General features: G+C 51.2%; 1 protein-coding gene across 5 annotated transcripts; it reads right to left on the minus strand.

Annotated features, from left to right (window-relative positions):
• Positions 1 to 318: 318 nt before the first annotated feature.
• Positions 319 to 6,414, minus strand: Dgcr6l (DiGeorge syndrome critical region gene 6 like). 5 transcript variants are annotated; one of them, XM_028860358.2, is made up of 5 exons: positions 6,248 to 6,413; positions 5,444 to 5,604; positions 2,055 to 2,155; positions 1,346 to 1,495; positions 319 to 735 (listed from the first exon to the last, which is right to left on the minus strand). In XM_028860358.2, exons 1-5 carry the CDS (start codon positions 6,355 to 6,357, stop codon positions 652 to 654), a joined length of 606 nt encoding a protein of 201 aa, XP_028716191.1. In that variant the 5' UTR covers positions 6,358 to 6,413; the 3' UTR covers positions 319 to 651. The 5 variants fall into 5 exon arrangements, with proteins under 5 accessions (XP_028716191.1, XP_037065835.1, XP_037065834.1 ...); XM_037209940.1 differs by having other exon boundaries at positions 1,346 to 1,513; XM_037209939.1 differs by having other exon boundaries at positions 1,346 to 1,522.
• Positions 6,415 to 19,575: the final 13,161 nt, after the last annotated feature.

The raw sequence follows: 19,575 nt of genomic DNA on the forward strand, positions 1-19,575 counted from the left end.
GTGACATCTAGCCAGCCGCTTGCATTCCAGGCTGTGGCTGAGGGCAGGCAGCACACAGATAAAAGGCCCAGCCCCCCTCCCCTGACCCTCTGCGCCCTTCACTCCAGCTCAACCCTAGCTGGCTCTGCGGCAGGTCCCCCACCTCCTGCTAAGCTCTCCAGTTTTACTCAGCAGTCTGGAGGTGGGTTCTTGACAATGAAAGGTGTATAAGGGCTTGTTGGGTATCTCAGAAGGCCACTGCCCATGGTCTCTGCCTCTCTGCTGGCTCCGACATGGCCAGAACCACTAGGAGAGGATCCTCGCTAGCACGGACACAAACCATGTGCTGGAGTCTTTATTTTTCTAGGCCACACAGGGCTTGGGTTCTGGAGCCTCTTCTACCAGAGCTGGGGCTGTCAAGGGAAGGGCCACTCCAGAACAAGCAGAAGCCAAGCCTGGAGGGAATGTGGGTGTGCCCAGAGGGGAGGCACTAGAACCCACCCCCTACTCAACGTTCAGTCATGGGACCTTCTCCAGATACCATTCCTGTTGCTTGGACCCCCCCCCCCAAATCTGGACCGAGGACAGCAGCAGGTGCAGCCAGCATCTAATCACAGAGATACACCTGTTAACCCGCCGTCCCAGGCAGTGAGGACAGCAGGGCCCTCCTGGTCACAGGGCCGCCTTCCCCACCTGGCAGTCTCTCTGCTGTAGCTTCCTGATGAGTTCCAACAGGTTCATCTGCAGCGTCAGCTCCTGGGTGTAAGAGAGGCCCTGTAAGGGCCAGCCCGACACCCCGTGCCCTTTCGTCTTGGCCTAAGACATACAAGGGCCTAGAAGACGTCGGGTAGGAAGGCTAAGGGGAAGGTGGCTATGGCCAGGAAGAGGGAGAATCTGGGCCTTGGCACCTAGGACAGCAGTCTCTGACTGGCTTCCTTAGAGTGGCCACGGGAAGCTAGCATGCAGGAGGTAGGTAGAAGCCTCTGCAAGGCTGGACATGCGGGCATTACCTCCACGCCCTTCCCAGGGCCTTCCACCTCACCTCTGCCCACCACTAACTCTAAGCTTCATGAAGAACCAATGTGCCAAGACTCCAGGGACTCGGTGTATTGACATATGCCTGTAATCCCGTGCTTAGAAGCCAAGGCAGGAGGACTCCAGGTTCAAGGCCAGCCTGAGCAGTACAGCAGACCTTGTCCCCCCAAAGTGTAAATAAATACAAACAAAACGAGCAATACACCAACAAAACAAAAAAACCAAAAAAACAAAAACAAAAACAAAAAACACAAAAAAACAAGCTCCAGGTAGAACCGAACCTTCAGGGGCCAGGGACACAGGCTTCGGCAGGGCTGGCCTAGGTGCTGACCTGAGGATTCGTGGTCACGTAGAAACCAGCTACCCCTGCCTTCTCCAGTGTGCTCTGCTGGTCAGCAACCTTCCGGTCCAGTTCCAGGACAATCTTGCGGTCCATGGCCTGCTGCTCCTCCCGGATTCGATGCTCCATGGCCTGCCATGGCTTGAGTGAGGGTGGCTCCTGCCGGGGCTTCCGCCCAGGGATGCCTCAGACATCCCTGCCTGCTCCTTCCTCCTGGCTACCCTGCCCACCCATGGCGGTTCTGGTTCCAGGGCCACGGCATCCTTGCTTGTGGCTTAGCAGAGGGGCTGCATAAGGCTACTCAACAGTCCCAGCCCCCTGGGGCCACCACCCTAACACCATGGCTTGTTGACATCCTGTGGGTCTACAGCTGACCCGGCTCCTCTCCTGACTTTTCTGGCCACGCAGCCACTGGCTTCAGCACCCTGACTTGGTCTCCTGGCTGCTCTGGCCACGCAGCCACTGGCTTCAGCACCCTGACTCGGTGACTGCTCATTAGGCTCCAGTCCACAGAGACGCTCATTGGGAGGAACGGGAGCGACAGATGGGCGGTGACTCCTCTCAGCTAGGGTATGTCAGGCCCCATGGGAGAAGCCATGAGCTGGACCTCTCCAAGCCTCCAGCAAGCCATGAGCTCAGCTTCTGAACCACCCTCAGCCCTCCACTGAGCCAGGACCAGCTATCCCGTCCCAGTTCCTACCTCCAGCTCGCGCTGCTGAGCTGCCTGGAGTACTGGCAAGTTGTGGGGCCGGCAGGTCTGCTGGGCTTCCAGATGCTTCTGCCTCAGAGCCTGCCTGAGCACTAGGAGGGAAAGAGAGTTGTCAGCAAGAGAGGTGTTGGGAAGGGGGGGCAGCTGAGAGCTGGCAGCGGAAGCTGGGTTAGAGGCCTAGTCTAAGAAGTCCTTCACCTCCAGGGTGCTAAGAGAGGGCTGCAGGTTAGGCAGGGATAGCAATGACCTCAGAGCTCAGAACACCCAGGGCTGGGACAGGAGGCACACAGGTGCCTGAGGCAGGCGGTCGCTGGAGTCAGGCAGCACAGTTCTAACTGTGCTATCCTGAACATCATCCACAGGACATCACCCAAGGACACCTACTGAAGTATTAGAGCCAGAAGCCCATAAGAGAAGGAAGGGGCTCTGTCTGCCAGTGGTGCCGCGTCAAATCAAGCTTGGTGCTGCCCTATAGGTGAGCCCAGCAGCCGCTGCCCAGCAGCCAGCAGAGGTGAAGGGTGTGCACAGGCTCATACTGTGAGCCAACAGGGTTCTGCACTGGGAAATCTGTTTGACCCTCTACCAGCAGGCAAAGTACCTGGTCCCTGATCAACTGTGCCACACGTATGGACATGTACAAACTGTTCATGCCCTGATGGGAACAGTGACAGATAGGACACGGGATGATGAGGAATTGCCATCACAAAATGGAACATACCACACCAGTCTGCACATAAAATGGGAGTGTGGCTGGCCGGCCCTGAGGAAACTCAAAGCCCTCCTACTCCTAGAAGAGATTCACAGGCAGCTCTCTTCAGGGAGGCTCCTTGAGTCTGACAGCCTCTACAGTGCCCTCGTTCTCAGCATTTTGTACATACTTCAATGATACCACGTATCATTGTTGTTTGAAAATGTTGTCTATCAACACAAGGACAAGAGAGAGACTGCCTAATTATCTGGTTGCAGGGAACATGAGGTAGACACAGGGCTTGTGGGAACGGGCACATGCACACCGCTAAAAGTCCCAGGTCAATTCCCAGATTCCATTCTGGCCACTCGCTCAGGAGGGGCCTGGGCATGGTAATGAGCAAGGGAAATAAGGTGCCCACCCCGTCACCACCTTCTGGATCCGGCTGAAGGCAGCGGAGACTCGCACTGCCAGGTGCACCAGAGCCTGGGCCAAGCCTTCTGAAAGACAATGGCAAAGGCTTGAGGCAGGTACCAAAAACATCCCAGATAAAAGTGCTCTGCAGAATAATGGCCAATTCCAGGGGAATTTCAGGGGAGAACAATTAAAAGTAAGAGTGGAGGTCTTTCCTTTCTGGTACCGGAAGGAAAGTGCTGGAAGAATGCTGGATGTAAGAGAAGGAGCCAGGCAAAGCCTCCTACTGGTCACACAAGGCACTCAGGACACTGAAAACTGAGCAAAGCAGGGCCTGGCCCAGACTTGGCATCCCAGCACTGGGGACGGCTGAGGCAGAAGGTTCTAGACTACACTGTCTTAATAAACCAAGAGAGAAAAGAAAATAACGAACTGAGTAATGTACTTATGAACGAGATACACCATATACCTCTACCAAAACATTAACAAAAAGACAACCACTCCAACATTTGGTGAAGAAATAAAACTCTTGGAAAACTGAAGAGACTTCTCAAAACATTCTGAGGCAAGCATTACCTTCATACCCACAAAAATATTACAAAAAAATTAAAAGGTTGTTGTCTATCAGGAATAAGGCAAAACCCCTAAGATTCTCATGAATCAAATTCAAAAGACCAAGATGGGAAGTGACTCAGTCAGTAACATGAGCCCCCATGTCAAGAGCTGGGCACAGCAGCGTGCTCTGTAGGCTCAGCACTGGGGAGGCAGGGACAGGCTGCTCCCTATAGCTCAGTGGCCAGCCACAGGATCCAATCAGTGAGCTCCAGGTTTGGTGTCAACAAATAAGGTAGAGAGAAACAGAGGAAGACATTCGTTGCCGTGTGGTTAGTTCCAAGACAGGGTTTCTCTGTGTAGCTTTGCACCTTTCCTGGAACTCACTCTGTAGCCCAGGCTGGCCTCGAACTCACAGAGATCTGCCTGCCTCTGCCTCCCAAGTGCTGGGATTAAAGGCATGCGCCACCACCTGGCTTTAGTTTTATGTCAATTTGACACAAGCTAAAGTCATCTGAGAGAAGGAAGCCTTGATTAAGACAATGTCTTCATAGGACTGGGCTGTGGGCAAGCCTGTAAGGCATTTTCTTAATTAGTGATTGATGGGGGAGGGCGAACCCCATTGAGGATGGTGCCATCTCTGGTGCCACCAGAACCTGGTGGTTCTGGGTTCTGTAAGAAAGCAGACCAAACAAACCATGGGGAGCAAGCCAGTAAGCAGCACCCCTCCATGGCCTCTGCATCTGCTCCTGTCTCCAAGACCTGCCCTGACCTCCTTCGATGATGAACAGTGACGTTGAAGTGTGAGACAAACCCTTTCCTCGGGTGGCTTTTGGTCATGGTGTTTCATCACAGCAACAGTAACCCTAACTAGGGCATCAGCCTACCTCTGGCCTCCACATGCATGGGCACACAAGTGCACACATATACATGTACACACCCACATGAACACTACACATAAACCTACACACAATTTAAAAAACAACATACATAAAAGAAAAATACATCATGACTATACAGAATGGATTCCCAGGATGCAGTTCATGTCAGGAATTTAGAAATCATTGTCACTCACTGTAGTAACAGAAAAGCCACCTGATCATCTCCACAGGAACCGGAAAGGTTTTAACAAAATCCAACACACATTTCTAATGGGGGAACTCCTGTCTGGCAGCACAGAGACACGACCTGTCCCAGAAAGGCTGGGAATGTCTGCATGTAAATATAACTCAATATAGAGAACTTGATTAGCATGTGAGAGGCCCTGGGTTCAGTCCTCAGTATCAAAATCCAAAGTAATAACAAAGCCAAAGATCTATGGCGAAGTATGAGTGGAGAGCACGGGGACAGTCACACTAGTCCCTCAACTTTCCTACAATGTGTGAACCGAGTCAAGCTCGGAGCAAATAAAATGGGAGGGAGACCTGATGGTACAACGGGGGCAGCCTAGTATAATTTCGGACACCAGAAACCGATCACGCCTGAGACTCCAATGGGAAGGTGCTACGAATAACGGGCTATCTAACCGGTACAACAGACCTGTCAACAAACCTACAAGCAGCAAGGTCCATCCTGCCTAGGAGAATGCAGGGACCTGGGGACCGCAACTAAGAAGTTTCTGAGCAGCGAGCTAAAAGGGCCAGCATAGACAGGCTCTGCACCACCCGAGGCTCCTGCGACCACAGACGCCCTGGGAAGGTTCCCCCCCCACCCCCAACACACACACCTCGGTGTTCGTTCTGCAGCCGCAGCCGCTGGTTATACAGACTCTTCTCGGTGAGGTGCTGGATCTCCAGAAGCCCCTGCACGATCTCGAACACAGTGCCGTCGAGCAGCGCCAGGGCCAAGTCGCTGAGCGTGGTGTAGGACAGGCGCTGCTGAAAGGAGCTGCGGGCAGACCGCCGGGTGAGCGCGGCCCCGGGCCCCGGCCCCTGCCTCCGCTCCGACCCCCAGCCCGGACCCCCGCCCCTGCCTCCGCTCCAGCCCCCAACCCGGGCCCCCGCCCCCGCCTCCGCTCCGGCCCCCAACCCGGGCCCCGCCCCCGCCTCCGCTCCGACCCCCAACCCGGACCCCGCCTCCGCTCCGGCCCCAACCCGGACCCCCGCCCCCGTCCCAGCCCTCCCGGCCCCTTATCCCTCGCTCCGGCCCCCAACCCAGACCCCGGCTCCTGACCCTCCGTCCCGCCTCCCACCCCCGTTCCCGGCCTCCGCCCGCCCCCCCCTCAGTCCTCGGGCTCCGCTCCCCGGCTCCCGGTCCCCTAGCCGCCCAGCCCCTGGTCCCCGCCCCTGGTCCCCGCCCCTGGTCCCCGCCCCCGCCCCTTCCCGGACCCCAACCCGGACCCCGGTTCCTGCTCCTGCTCCCGGCCCGGACACTCCGTCCCCGCCTCCCACCCCGTTCCCCGCCCCAGCCTCCGCCCCCGTTCCCGGCCCCCCGCCCACCCTCCCTCGGTCCTCGGCCTCCCCGGCCCCAACCCCCCCCCCAGCCGCCCGGCCCCTGGTCCACGCCCCCCGCCCCTGGCCCGGCCCCGAACCTGGGCAGTTCCTTGACCAGGCTCTGCAGCGCTGACAGCAGCTGGTAGTGCCGCTCCTGCTGCCGGGCCCTGTCCGCAGCCTCGTCCCCGGCGCCCGCGTAGCGGTCCATAGCCCGGCCACCCGCCGCCCCCCAGTCCGCCGCTCCCGGACGCGCCGGCGAGCCCCGCCCCTTACGTCAATCTCCGGCGCGGATGACGCACGCGCCCCGCCCCTGCGCTAAGTGTGGGCTCTCCGCGCCGTGCGTCACGCTCGGTGAGACCCGCCCCTCCCCTCCAGAGGCTGCTGGACGCGCTTGGTCGGGGCGTGGGCAGTGGGGTGGAGCTGGGGCTCGCTGGGCTCCGGGAGGACCGACCTGACCTCGGCGGTGCACGCCCTGACCCCTGCATCCCGGTGTTTTAAAGGAGCGGGTCCGGCCAGCACGGAGTGTGCGCGGACTCGGCAGGCCGCTGGAGGCCGGACGCTGGCCGGACTGTTGTCCTCCACCCTGGGGACTGCAGGAGAACCATACAGCGGAAATCCAGCTTCCCTCTGGGGTTCTTAGCTTCATTCATAAAATAATTTAAGAATGGACTCACGTGGAAGCACAAGGACAATTTTATTAGAGCTTAAAAGAAGCCCCACCCCACAGACAAGCTGTAAACCCCAGCAAGTCTGCAACTGGAGAATGGAAAAGAAAAGGGTGTTGGGAGTTGAACTCGCGCTCGCTCAGCAGGTCCTTTACCCACTGCGCCATCTCCCCAGCCCCTGGCAGTGTCAAAATTCTTAGCTTGCAGCACGAATAAGAGGAATGACACCTTCCTAAAGCAGGGTTTCTTACACTATGCCGCTGCAGAAAGGCTGGCGCTTTTACAGTTGCATTCCATGCAGTGTCATTCATCTGTCTATCATCTATCTATCTATCTATCTATATGTCGTTGAAGCATCTGGCATACATTCTTTTTATCTTCTCAGGCCATGATAAGCTCTGAAGTAGTGAATTCACATCTGTTGTTTTTTGGTTTTTTTCAAGACAGGGTTTCTCTGTGTAGCTTTGCGCCTTTCCTGGATCTCGCTCTGTAGACCAGGCTGGCCTCGAACTCACAAAGATCCGCCTGCCTCTGCCTCCCGAGTGCTGGGATTAAAGGCATGCACCACCACTGCCCGGCGTGAATTCAGATCTGAATAACTTAAAATTACAGTGAAGAAACTTTGTAGTGGTTTGAATGAGAATGGACCCATAGGCTCATATATTTGAATACTTGGTCCTGGGTTGGTGGGACTATTTGGGAAGGATTAGGAGGTGTGGCCTTGTTGGAGGAGGTGTGTCACTGGGGGCTGGTGCCCCCACCTCTCCCTCCACCCCATCACTACCTCATGCTTATGGATCAAGGTGTAAGCTACCAGCTACTGCCTCAGGGCCTTGCCTGCCTGTCTGATGCCATGCTCCCCACTATGATGGCCATGGACTCACCTTCTGAAACTAAGACCCCGATAACCCCTTCTATAAGTTGCCTTGGTCGTAGTGGCTGCACAGCAATAGAAAAGTCACTAAGACACCTGTACATGAAGAAGTAATTTGCATGAATAAATATACTCCAAAGTAACTGTAATTTAATGTTGACAGTATACCAAATTATGATGAATCATTTAAATCATACACTTAAAAGTCATCTGCAGCTGGAGATTGTCTGTTAGAATTTCTATTGCTGCAACAAAACACCATGATCAAAAACCAAGGTGGGGAGGAAAGGATTTATTAGGCTCACACTTCAGCATTGCTGTTCATCACTGAAGGAAGTCAGGACAGGAACTCAAACAGGGCCGGAACCTTGAATGCAGAGGCCATGGGGGAGAGCTGCTTACTGGCTGGCTTCCCCTGGTTTTCTCGGCCTGCTTTCTTATAGAACCCAGGACCACCAGCCCAGGGATGGCACCACCCACCATGGGCCGGGCCCTCCCTTGTTGATCACTAACTGAGAAAATGCCTTACAGCTGGGTCTCATGGAGGCGTTTCCTCAACCGAGGGTCCTTCCTCTGATGACTCTAGCTTTGTCAAGTTGACACACAGAAGCAGCCGTGCAGGGATGTCGCTCAGTTGGTAGAGTGCTTGCCTACTCTGCATGGTGCACTGGGGTTCTGTCTGCAGCACCACAGAAAGCCGGCATGGGGGGGGGGGCTGGAATCCCAGTACTCGGGAACTGGGGGCACAATCAGGAGCTCAGGGTCATCTCTGTCATTGTGAATTCCAGGCTAGCCTGAGATACATGAGACCTGGGCTCTAAAAAAAAAGGTCATTAAATGTTCACGTACTCAACTCTGGATATTGGAGTGTGAGCACTTCTTAACTGTCTCTTTAACACACTGATTAAGACACAAACTAACAGACACCAACAGGGACACATGCCTGAGACACGATATTACTGTGTTCCTTACGATGCCCCCTGAGAGCTAAGTCACATTGCTTCCCTAGGTGACATTTACAGCCTATGACAGCCAAGAAGGATGGAGACTGGAATATCACCATGGTGCCGCCATGCCACCTGTGATATCATATGACAGCTCATGGAAGATACATATCTCTGCGTATCACATCACTAAGTCATAAGATGTCATATGACATCTGGGAGAGGAAATGGAGACTGAGCCACATTACATCATGATGTCACACAGTCATCCAGAAGAGAACAGAGCTTCACATCAGGCCACTGTGCATAGATGGTACCTTGAGATGGTCAGGAGTGGAGGCTGGAGTTACAGTTTTTCACCTTTTTGCTTAATATGGCAGTCTAGAGACAGTATGCAGACCGTGAGCCACAGTCTCTCATACAGGTGGTGTGGCATCATCTGTGACATTGCAATGCAATGTGCCAGGGCTGCAGTCTGTCCTCATGGGGATGAAGAATGAGCACATCAGGTGTGAATCTTCACTCTACGTTACGTAAAATGTCATGTACAAGATGAGCTGGGATGCGGACCTGAGATACATTAGATATGCATAAGTGGAATGTATCGGTTGAGAGGAGAGAGGCGCCAGCCACATGTCACATGGTACTATGTGACAACAGAGAGAGGGCTCAGGTTGGCTTACACTGTGTCACATGAGATATATGACAACTGTCGGGGGCACTCATTTTTGTCACTTTGGGTGACTACATAATACATCTAATACCTAATGTTTATCTAATAATTATAAGACAAGCCAAAGAGGGACCAGCCCTTGATTCACAGTATGTCACGATGTTCCTGAGGGTGTCATGTCATCAAAGACCACAAAGCTCAGCTGCATCATGTCACAGTGGTATATACTAAACCCTGCAGTGACTCAAAGAGGGGACACACACCTTATTTATGTATGTGTGCGTCATAGTGTCACGTCTGTATCACACGCAAAACGGAGAGGATGCAGTCACTGCTCACCCTCCGTTGTGTTGTCACTGGACAGCAGGCAGGTGTGAAAAGTGGGGCAGCTGCTGACGGGAGCGACGAGACTAAAGGCACATTCAGTCCCTGCGTGTTACGCAATATGATACAGCAGCCAAAGTGGCAAAAATACCAGTAATGCTGTGTTGATAGATGTGTTGTGTGCATATGACTAGTCTCTGGACTGACAACATCAGGGTTCCTGAGTTACTGCATGCAGGTCAATCCTATGAACCACTGTGTTCAGCAGCGTTCATATAGTGTGCGCAGACGTTGGTCACTGATATATATCTTTAGTCTGTGTTTAAGTAGGCAGGTGCATGAGTGATTGAGATGAGCAGTATACAGCAGGTGCACACTCTTCACAGTGGCAGGTGAATGAGTGATTGAGATGAGCAGTATACAGCAGGTGCACACTGTCCACAGGAGCAGGTGAATGAGATAAGCAGTATACAGAAAGTAGACACTCTTCACAGGGGCAGGTGAATGAGTGATTGAGATGAGCCGTATACAGCAAGTGGACACTGTCCACAGGGGCAGGGGCAGGAGTGATTGAGATGAGCAGTATACAGCAGGTGGATACTCTTCACAGGGGCAGGTGAATGAGTGATTGAGATGAGCAGTATACAGCAGGTGGATACTCTTCACAGGGGCAGGTGAATGAGTGATTGAGATGAGCAGTATACAGCAGGTGCACACTCTTCACAGTGGCAGGTGAATGAGTGATTGAGATGAGCAGTATACAGCAGGTGCACACTCTTCACAGTGGCAGGTGAATGAGTGATTGAGATGAGCAGTATACAGCAGGTGCACACTCTTCACAGGGGCAGGTGAATGGGTGATTGAGGTGAAGCGTGTTTAGAAGACAGGTTTCTAGTACTGCATTCTCCTATGATTTACTTACTTATTTATTTTGAAAGTGTCTCTGTGTAGTCCTGGCTGTCCCAGGACTCGCTCTGTAGACCAAACTGGCCTCCAACTCACAGAGACCCTCAGGCCTCTGCCTCCCGAGTGCTGGATTAAAGACATGCACCACCATGCCCAGTTTTTCTGTTTTAATGCTGTGTTTGAGAGCATGAGCCACATTACTGAGGGAGCCTCACAACCTCTCCATAAATCATTATGCTCAGCATTGTTCATCTGATACCGTCCATTCACACAGGTCTCCTGTTGCATGAATTCTAAATGGTCTTAATAAAACCTGGAGCCAGATATTGAAGTAAATACTGAAAGATCAGAGGGACAAAGGAACAAGCCACAGCCACTTCTCACCTCGACAACTCCACGACTCCTCTGACTGAATGCCTCTGAGTCCTCAGCTGAAAGGGCCTAGTTCCTGTCTCCTCATGCCTCATATAGCTTTCTCCACCCAGCTATATCATTTCCTGTCTCAACCTTCCTCGTATTGGGATTAATGGCTTGTGTGCTTCCCAAATACTGGTAGCAAAAGCGTGAGATCTCCAGTGCTGGGATTAAAGGTGTGTGCCACCACTGCCTGGCTCTGTTTCTTTTAGACTGGATTAATCTTGTATAGTCCAGGGTGGCCTTGAACTCACAGAGATCCAGATGGATCTCTGCCTCTGCCTTCAAGTGCTAGGATTAAAGGTGTGTGCCCCACTGGCTAGCCTCTATGTTTAACCTAGTGGCTGGCTCTGTCCTCTGATCCTCAGGCAAGCTTTATTTGATACATAATCTATCACCACAGTCTCAGCTTTGTGCTTATTAGGGGAAGATTTGTGAAAGATTTTCTGTTACACTTTCTCCATGAAACCAGAGTCACAGAAGGTGGTGTGAGCATGGCAGTCTTCTGCTGACTTCTGGCAATGCTGTGTTTACAGGATTCTCACAACGAGCAACACGACACTGGGCCGACTCAGGGGCCAGGTATCTCAGAGGAACACTGTATTTAGCTACTCGTGGTGCACATAAAATACATACTTTGGGGATATACTTTAACAGCTTGGTACATGAACAATGGAGCTATTATCATCTCTGATAAAGACTTGAGCATTGTACACTACATGTAACATTTTGTTCAATAACAGTTGTTTTAAATACTGTCTACCAGACGTGTGTGTATGAGTCACAGAAGCCATGGTCTCTGGGCGTGGTTTCCAGTGGGTGACAACCCAGTGCTGCCCGTTTTGATGTACATCAGCAGCACGGAGCAGAGATCATTTTTTTTTTTTTTTTTTTGGTTTTTCGAGACAGGGTTTCTCTGTGTAGCTTTGCGCCTTTCCTGGAACTCACTCTGTAGCCCAGGCTGGCCTCGAACTCACAGAGATCCGCCTGCCTCTGCCTCCCGAGTGCTGGGATTAAAGGCGTGGGCCACCAACGCCCGGCAGAGATCATTTTAAAAGCAAGAGCACAGTTCCTCACCTGGACCAGAAAGCCTCCAGAAGTTTCTGAGTGGGTAGCTTGGGATCTGGAAGGTATGGGTTGATATATTTAAAGTGCTGTAAGAGGGAAAACTTCTGCCAACCAAGTAACTTGTTCATTCCTATGAAGATGAAGTTAACAGGTCACGAGTTGGGGTACAGCTCGGTGGGAAGCACTTGCCTGCTGTCTACTACAGTTAGTGTTCTACAGCTGGGAAGCGAGGCCGTGACCAAGGCAACTCTTACAAAAGAAAGCAGTTAATTGGGGCTGGCTTACGGCATCAGAGGGTTAGTCCAATATCCTCATGGCAGAGAGCAGGGTGGCGTGCCAGCAGGCACTGGAACAGAGGCAGAGAGAGAGAGACAGACAGACAGACAGAGAGGAAGAAGGTGAAGGAGAAGGCTTGGTATGGGCTTTTGAAACCTCAAAGCCCACCCCTAGTGACATGCAAAGCCACACCTCCTAATGGTTCTAATCCCTTCAGAGAGTTCCACTCCGTGGTGACTAACCATTCAAATATGTGGATCTATGGAAGCTGTTCTTTTTCAAACCACAATACCTACCATGTATAAGGTCCTAGGTTCAGTCATCAGAACCACAAAGCTAAACAAACAAACAAAATTCAACAAAAAAGGAAAGGAAAGAAATTAAGATATTCCCAACTAGCCGGGCGTTGGTGGCGCACGCCTTTAATCCCAGCACTCGGGAGGCAGAGCCAGGTGGATCTCTGTGAGTTCGAGGCCAGCCTGGGCTACCAAGCGAGCTCCAGGAAAGGCGCAAAGCTACACAGAGAAACCCTGTCTCGAAAAACCAAAAAAAAAAAAAAAAAAGATATTCCCAACTAAGCAGAAGCTGGAGGAGTTTATTGCTATTAATCCCGGTGGACAAGAAATGCTATAGGTAACAACAACACAAAAACAGCTGGAGATCAATGAAAACAAAACCAAACCCTAGCGCTACAGTAATGGCCATTACTTGGAGGAATTAACGTCTCTCTAAATGGACTTAAGACCTGTTCAACAAGAGGGGAATCATTCCTAGTACTGGAAACCTAGCCAGCTACCAAGGGCCACTGAGATCACGGATCATGGAGGAGAATCTACAATCACCGCTTTACTAAACCAGCGTAATCCCTAACTAAATCCTAAATAACTGTCCTTATACCCGCAGATAAGTGTTTTGGGGCTGGCTTACAGTCCTCACTCTGAATCAAGGAAATTTCTCTTTGCAATAGATGGAGACCATTACAGAAAGCCACAACCAATCGCAATGCAGAGCCGTGGACCCCAGTCCCAAGGGCTGCATCTACAGTACAACTCCCGCACCTAAGGCTCAGGGATCGTTGTAGAAGAGGAGGTAGAAAGATTATAAGAGCCAGAGGGTCAGGGAGTTTTCTGTGAGATTATGTCTGCTAGTCATGTCAGAAGCTACACCCAGATAGCTTCCACGGATCCTTGCCCACAGGCTCCGTGAGCAGCCAGCACGATCTGCCCCGATCTGCCGTACCAGCGACAGCGCAGATTCCTGCGCTGTAATCGCGCACGTACTGCTTCTATTGGGCCAGACGGCCGTGGGTGGCCGGGTGCGGCCACTCATGGTGCTGGGCTCACAGGCTGCAGGGTCTGGGGTGGGGAGGGTGCCGGGGGCTCACAAGGGGCAGCGCCCCACGCACCTGAGCCTGGAGAAGAGCAGAGTAGCAGCGCAGACTGCCCGAGATGGGAAGAAAGCCCCGATGAGCGAGCTAGAACTGTAAATGGAGGATTTGGAAGAAGAGATTTTTTTTTTAGGAGTGAGGAAGTAGAGTCTTAGAGGTTAAGAGACTGAAAGTGTAGCCGTTTACACGGTTTAGGGTTGGAGAGCAGGCAGGGCAGACAAAGAGAACAACGGATCTGTTATGGGTGGAGGGGGAGGGTAGGATTCCAGCACGGTGCGGTGGGAGAGCCGGCGGGAACAGAGAGAATGGGTCTGTTGTGGGAAGAACCAGACCAAACGCCAGGAGAGCCTGGTGAGTAAAGGCCAAGTGGGCACTCTTTGGCAGGCCCTGCCAGGGTATGCCACTAAGAGAACACACCAGGAACGTAAGAGAAGTTTTTCGGGGACACCGGGAGAGCTGAAGAGTGAAGGCACGGGTGCCGGGTAGACAGACCAACAGAGAACAGGGAGCGAGAGGGGCCAAGATACCAGAGATTCAGGCACCATGGTTCAGGGACCCAGTCCCCAGATAAGTGGGAGTCTGGAGGCGCCACAACCCTAGCCAGCAAAGCCTAGGTCATGGGGCACTGGCTGCAAAGGGAGGGGCAAGCGCAGGGGGCCCCAAAACCATGAATACACGGCAGCTCGGACCATTTGTCCATATGCATCACGGTAAAGTCAAGAGTGCCCTCTGCTGGCCATAGTGACTGGTTAGCAAGAGCGTATTGAGGCCAGGCCCTAGAGCACAAGGACACCAAGCGTTTTGGACACAATCTGGATAAATTTTGTAGCAGACACTGTTGGTTAAATGGCTCGCTGCTCGTGGCTGGCCACCGTCCAGAGCGGCCATGCCGGGGGAGGAGAGTGATGATCGGAAAAATCATAAGCCACAGTTACCTTTTTAGAGCTTTATTGGGTTTGGGGGAGAGTCCAGAAGACAGAGGAAGGAGCGGAAAGGGAAGAGAGGGACTCACAGAGGACCCACCCGCTTTTTAGGCTGGGACGCTGTCGAAGGCTGATGAGGTAATTAAGGACCGAATCCTTACATCCCAGACTTTCCCTTACTATAAAAAAAAGCAGGTAGATGGGACTAGGGGCGTCGTTCCTCTCAAAAGCTGCTTCCAGCTGACTCTTGGACGTCAGTTGGCTCTGGGGGAAGGGAGAAGGGGAGTTTTCCGAGGTAGACAGGCGTTGTGGGATGCTGTCATCCGTTTGCTCTGGAGACATGTATCCCTCTTGGCTGTGGCTGGGAACCTTCTGTCTGACAAGATGTTGAGGACTCCGGTTCTGTGGTGGTCCTGTACCATCAGCTGAACAGTGAGTTAGAACAGGGAACTGGGAAGAGAAAAGTTTGTAATGAGTGGGTGGAGTTAAGGTGAGTTAGGGCGAGTCGTAGAAACCGCCCAAGCCCGCCCACTGCCGGCAGAAGTCAGACAGAAAAGGTTGCACATGGCAGACGCAGAAGTGGGGAGGGAGAAGGGTTTAGAACTTAACCGAAAGCTTGGAGATAAAGTAACTCTTATTTGCCCATTCACTGACAGAAGTTCCCGCAACGCAACGCTGTTATGTGGCCAGGTTTACGCTGTGCCTGCCCCTATCCGCCAATGTAGGTGGTAAATGTATCCGCCCCTTTGTCTCATGGCTGTAGCCGAGAGAAAAATAAAAAATTAAAATAACAAACTGGAATCAGACTACAATCTTGGGCATCCCCAAAGACTGGAGAGAGATCCATGAATCAGCTCAGGTCACCATTCTTCTTCGTTAAGGGAAGGTGAGGGCTTGGCTGTACTGCAGTTGGTCCACCGTTGAACCCTAGACACCATTCACCCCCTCGTCAGGAGCGAAAATGTGCCTGCCGTTGCCAGTACAGCCCAAGGACAACCCCTGGGGTGTCTGTTGCAAAGAATACAGCTCAGACTACAGCCTCCAGAACGGCAGACTCACTGTGGTGACGGCAGCCGTGTGGGGGTCCAGCAGAGGCGGGGACGCTCACGGTCTCGTGGTCGGTCTCGCTGGATGGGGGAAGAGGCTGGATGGGGGAAGAGGTGGCAGGCGGCAGTGGTCACAGCAGGTCGAGTCTGAACAGCACCAATGTTGGTTACACTGTGGCGCTGCTCCTTGTGGCTGGCTGCTGCCCCTGGCGGCCATGCTGGCAGAGGAGAGTGCTGATTGGAAGAATCTCAGCCATGGTTACTTTTTTAGAACTTTATTGTGGGGGACAGAGAGGGGGCAGACAGAAGGAAGGAACGGAAAGGAAAGAGAGGGCGCACAGAGGGCCCACCCGCTTTTTAGGCTGGGACGCCGTCAAAGGCTGATGATGTAATTAAGAACCAAATCCTTACAATGGAGGGGGGCTTGGACTTGGACCCACGGTTACCCATTTTTATGTATGTATGTATGTATGTATGTATGTATGTATGTATGTATGTATGTATTTTTAAAGACTTATGTGTTCTGCATATATTCCTGCAGGCCAGAAGAGGGCACCAGATTTCATTATGGATGATTGTGAGCCACCTTGTGGTTGCTGGGAATTGAACTCAGGACCTCAGAAAAGCAGCCAGTGCTCTTAACCGCTGAGCCATCTCTCCAGCCCTGCAGTTACCCACTTATAAGACATTTTCCAGAGACCGAAGGCTGTAGCACTGCATCCAGTGCATCCAGTGCTATAGCCTAGGGCCAGGATCAATGTGGGGATGGCTTCTGTGCAGAACGTCTTCTGAACAGGAAGGACCCCATGGAGCAGGGACTGCCTCTGCTCTGGAAACGGGCTGCCTGGTGCTGCAGCAGCTTGGCAGGTAACCCGGAAGTCTGTGACCCAGAGAGGGTCAAAAGGCCTGGAGGAGGTCCCCGACCCTTATAGGGTTTTTTGCTTGGAAATGGGTGACTTATTCGAGAGCAAAGTTGATCCGGTCTGGCAGAGGGCAGGGCAAGAGAGAGATTGGCTTCCCACCTAACCTGGGGCTGGCAGGGAATGCTCAACTCTGCCTGGGCTCGCACCAAGATGACAGGTTTTTGAACCTCAATAGTAGGTTTCTCTGCTGATGCAGTAAGCCAGATCAAGTCAAATTAAGAAGACCATGTTTATTGGGCCAACCACTCTCAGGTGACCTTCCAGCCCCCCAGAGGTGAGGCGGGGAGGGGGCAGGAGAATCACATGGCTGGTCTAAAGACCGACTTAAATATCCTGCCGGTGCAGTTCTGAGCTTCAGGGGGCAGTCTGGACTTTTGGTGGTCTTTCTGAGAGGGGGTGGGGTTTCCAGCCAAACAAGACACAGCACTTCTTCCATGGGGTTCCAATTCCAGATGCTCAGCAGTTGAGTGGCTGGGCAATTTTCACAACATTCTAGGTCAAGGACACATTGTATAGGAATTTATGGCTTTCCCAAGATAGTTTCAGCAATTAAAAGTATTCTTAGGAATACTTTCATGAGACGGTGTATCTATAGTTTAGTAACTCTACATTCCCCTGGTTCTAGGAGAATGAATTGAATCATAGACTCATAATCTGGGGGTGTTTGATTTTAGGGCCCCTGTATCTATAGTAGTTTTTCCCTAGGAGAAATACAAAGGGGTAGATGTTAGAAACCACTCTCCCAGCCTGCCCTCAGGGAACTCAGTGGCTCGACAGCTACTTTATCACTAGTTGCCAACCCTTTAAAAGGTCCCTGCCATCCAAAAGTGTTCTCTTGTTCTTTCTCTCTGCCTTCCAGTCTTGTCTATCTGTCTATCTGTCTGTCTGTATCTTTCTCTCATGTCCCCACCCCGAGACAGCCTTTTGCTCGCTGCTCCATAAACCTCTTGTGTTAGATACATTGTGTGGCAAATCTTGGCCCCAATCCACCAAGGTACCATCTGCTGCTAGATCCTAACATTGGTGCTGAGACTCAGTAGACACTCTCCTGGTGCCTATGAGCTCCCCCTTAGGGTCTAAGCCACACTGGGACCCTATCCTGTAGCAGGCTTTCTCTTTTGGGCCACCAACCTGCTCCCAAATCTAGACAAGAGAGAAGAAAGAGAGGAGAGTGAGGGAGAAAGAGGGGGAAATGCCCGAGGTCAGCCAACCAGGCAGCCTCCAGCCAGCTAGACAGAGTAGGACATACAGAAAGAAAGAAAGGTAAAAAGCCCCAAGGCAAAACATAGATAAAGAGAAACAGATTAAAATAAGAGCTAAGATAAGGCCGAGCATCCAAAACCAATAAATAATAAGTCTCCGTGTCATGATCTGGGAGCTGGTTGGTGGCCCAAAAGAAAAAGCCTGCTACTTTGGTGTTCTAACATGAAGCCAGAATTTCCACATAGGGCCTGAGATAGCTGGAGCGGAAAGCCAGTACTCTAAGTAGAAGCAGCAAGCTAAGCAAAAAATGTCTGCCACAGTGCAGGGCACCAGCTTCCTAGAGCTGGGACTGTTGAATGCAGTTCCCAGTCAAGCACAGCTCCAAATTGGGGCCATCTGTTTATGCTTAGCTTTCAAGGACCTGAGATGTGGGCAGAGCCAGCTGCTAGTGCCTCCAGTGGAAGGTCTAGCGTCCACTGCTTAGCAGTTTAAAGTGTGGCTCATGTGGTCAGAAAAGGATAGAGATATGCAGTAAAGACAGATCCAGAGGGGAAAAAAATCTAAACAGATTACAGTGTATTTAAAAATGTGCATAGGCTTAAAGATAAGAAAATTAGTATAGATATAGTCTATAAAAAATGGGCATAGAAATAGTCATGAAAAAAGAGATAGTTTAAAAATAATAAAGTATTTTAAGAAAGATTGAAGTAATAAAAAAGAAAAAGAGCCACATAAAGATGAAACATACACAGGGAGTCTGGATCGTGTGTGGTGTTGTGCTGGCTTTGGATTTTTTGAATGCTGATGAGTGAATGACAGCTGCTGAGAGACATGGGACTGCTGAATTAAACCAGCTTAGGTACTTTAGGAACGCCTTAACTTTAAAATGGAAGTCAGAAAATGTATTGCGTTGAGCAAGAGGTTATGCTTTTGTTTCCACAGGAAACGAAAGGCCGTGGATTCATTCAAGATTAATAGAGATCAGGTTTGATTGGGGAAGACCCCCCGAAAATCCTGGCTACAGACATAAAGAAATAAACCTAGAAAAACTACAAGACAGGTGACGTATATTTTACCTGCTCAAACATAAAACAAAAAAATCATCTCTGGCTGGCTTGTGTAAAATGTACAGTCCATACTTGTTAATGCAAATATGTATGTTACCCTTGAAAGTGTGTTTTCAGAGCAAGGGGACCAATGAAAATAGATGGCCCAGGTGACCCAGACTCTCAGAGTGCCCCTGTTGCAGTTTCCTCAGAGTTCTGCATCCAGAACAGCTTCAAGGCTGCAGGCTGAGACTGTCCAGCCTTACAGACTATTCTAGCCAGGACTTCAGATAAGCCTTGTGCTTTCCCGTTGCACAGAGACTGGACAACAATTGTTCCAATTAGTTTTCCCAGGACTTGACCATTATCTCAATTTTCTCAGGATTCCCTAAAGATGCTGTCACCCCAGACAACAGGAAGCAGTCTAAAGAATAAAACACCACATTCCCAAGAGGTGGGATGGGTGGTTTTTGGTTATTCAATGGGTTATGTATGTTTGTCATCATTTAGTGGGGATATAGGATAAAAAGACAGCTATTAACCTCAGATATTTTGCATTGGTATTGATTTGGTATATTGATACAAATTTAAAGTTATTTTTTATACTGAATGTATGCTTCTACTCTTGTTTGGGTTATTGTGCTTATGCAGCTCATTTAAAAATGTAATGTATAATTAACAAATGCAGGTTAGTAGTCAGTCATCTATAATAATCAAACTTGTAGTCATACTAAGTATGTTTTTGAGGTTAAAC

The sequence above is a fragment of the Peromyscus leucopus genome, chromosome 12, assembly GCF_004664715.2.
Source record: "Peromyscus leucopus breed LL Stock chromosome 12, UCI_PerLeu_2.1, whole genome shotgun sequence".
In the NCBI taxonomy this organism is placed as follows: domain Eukaryota; kingdom Metazoa; phylum Chordata; class Mammalia; order Rodentia; family Cricetidae; genus Peromyscus; species Peromyscus leucopus.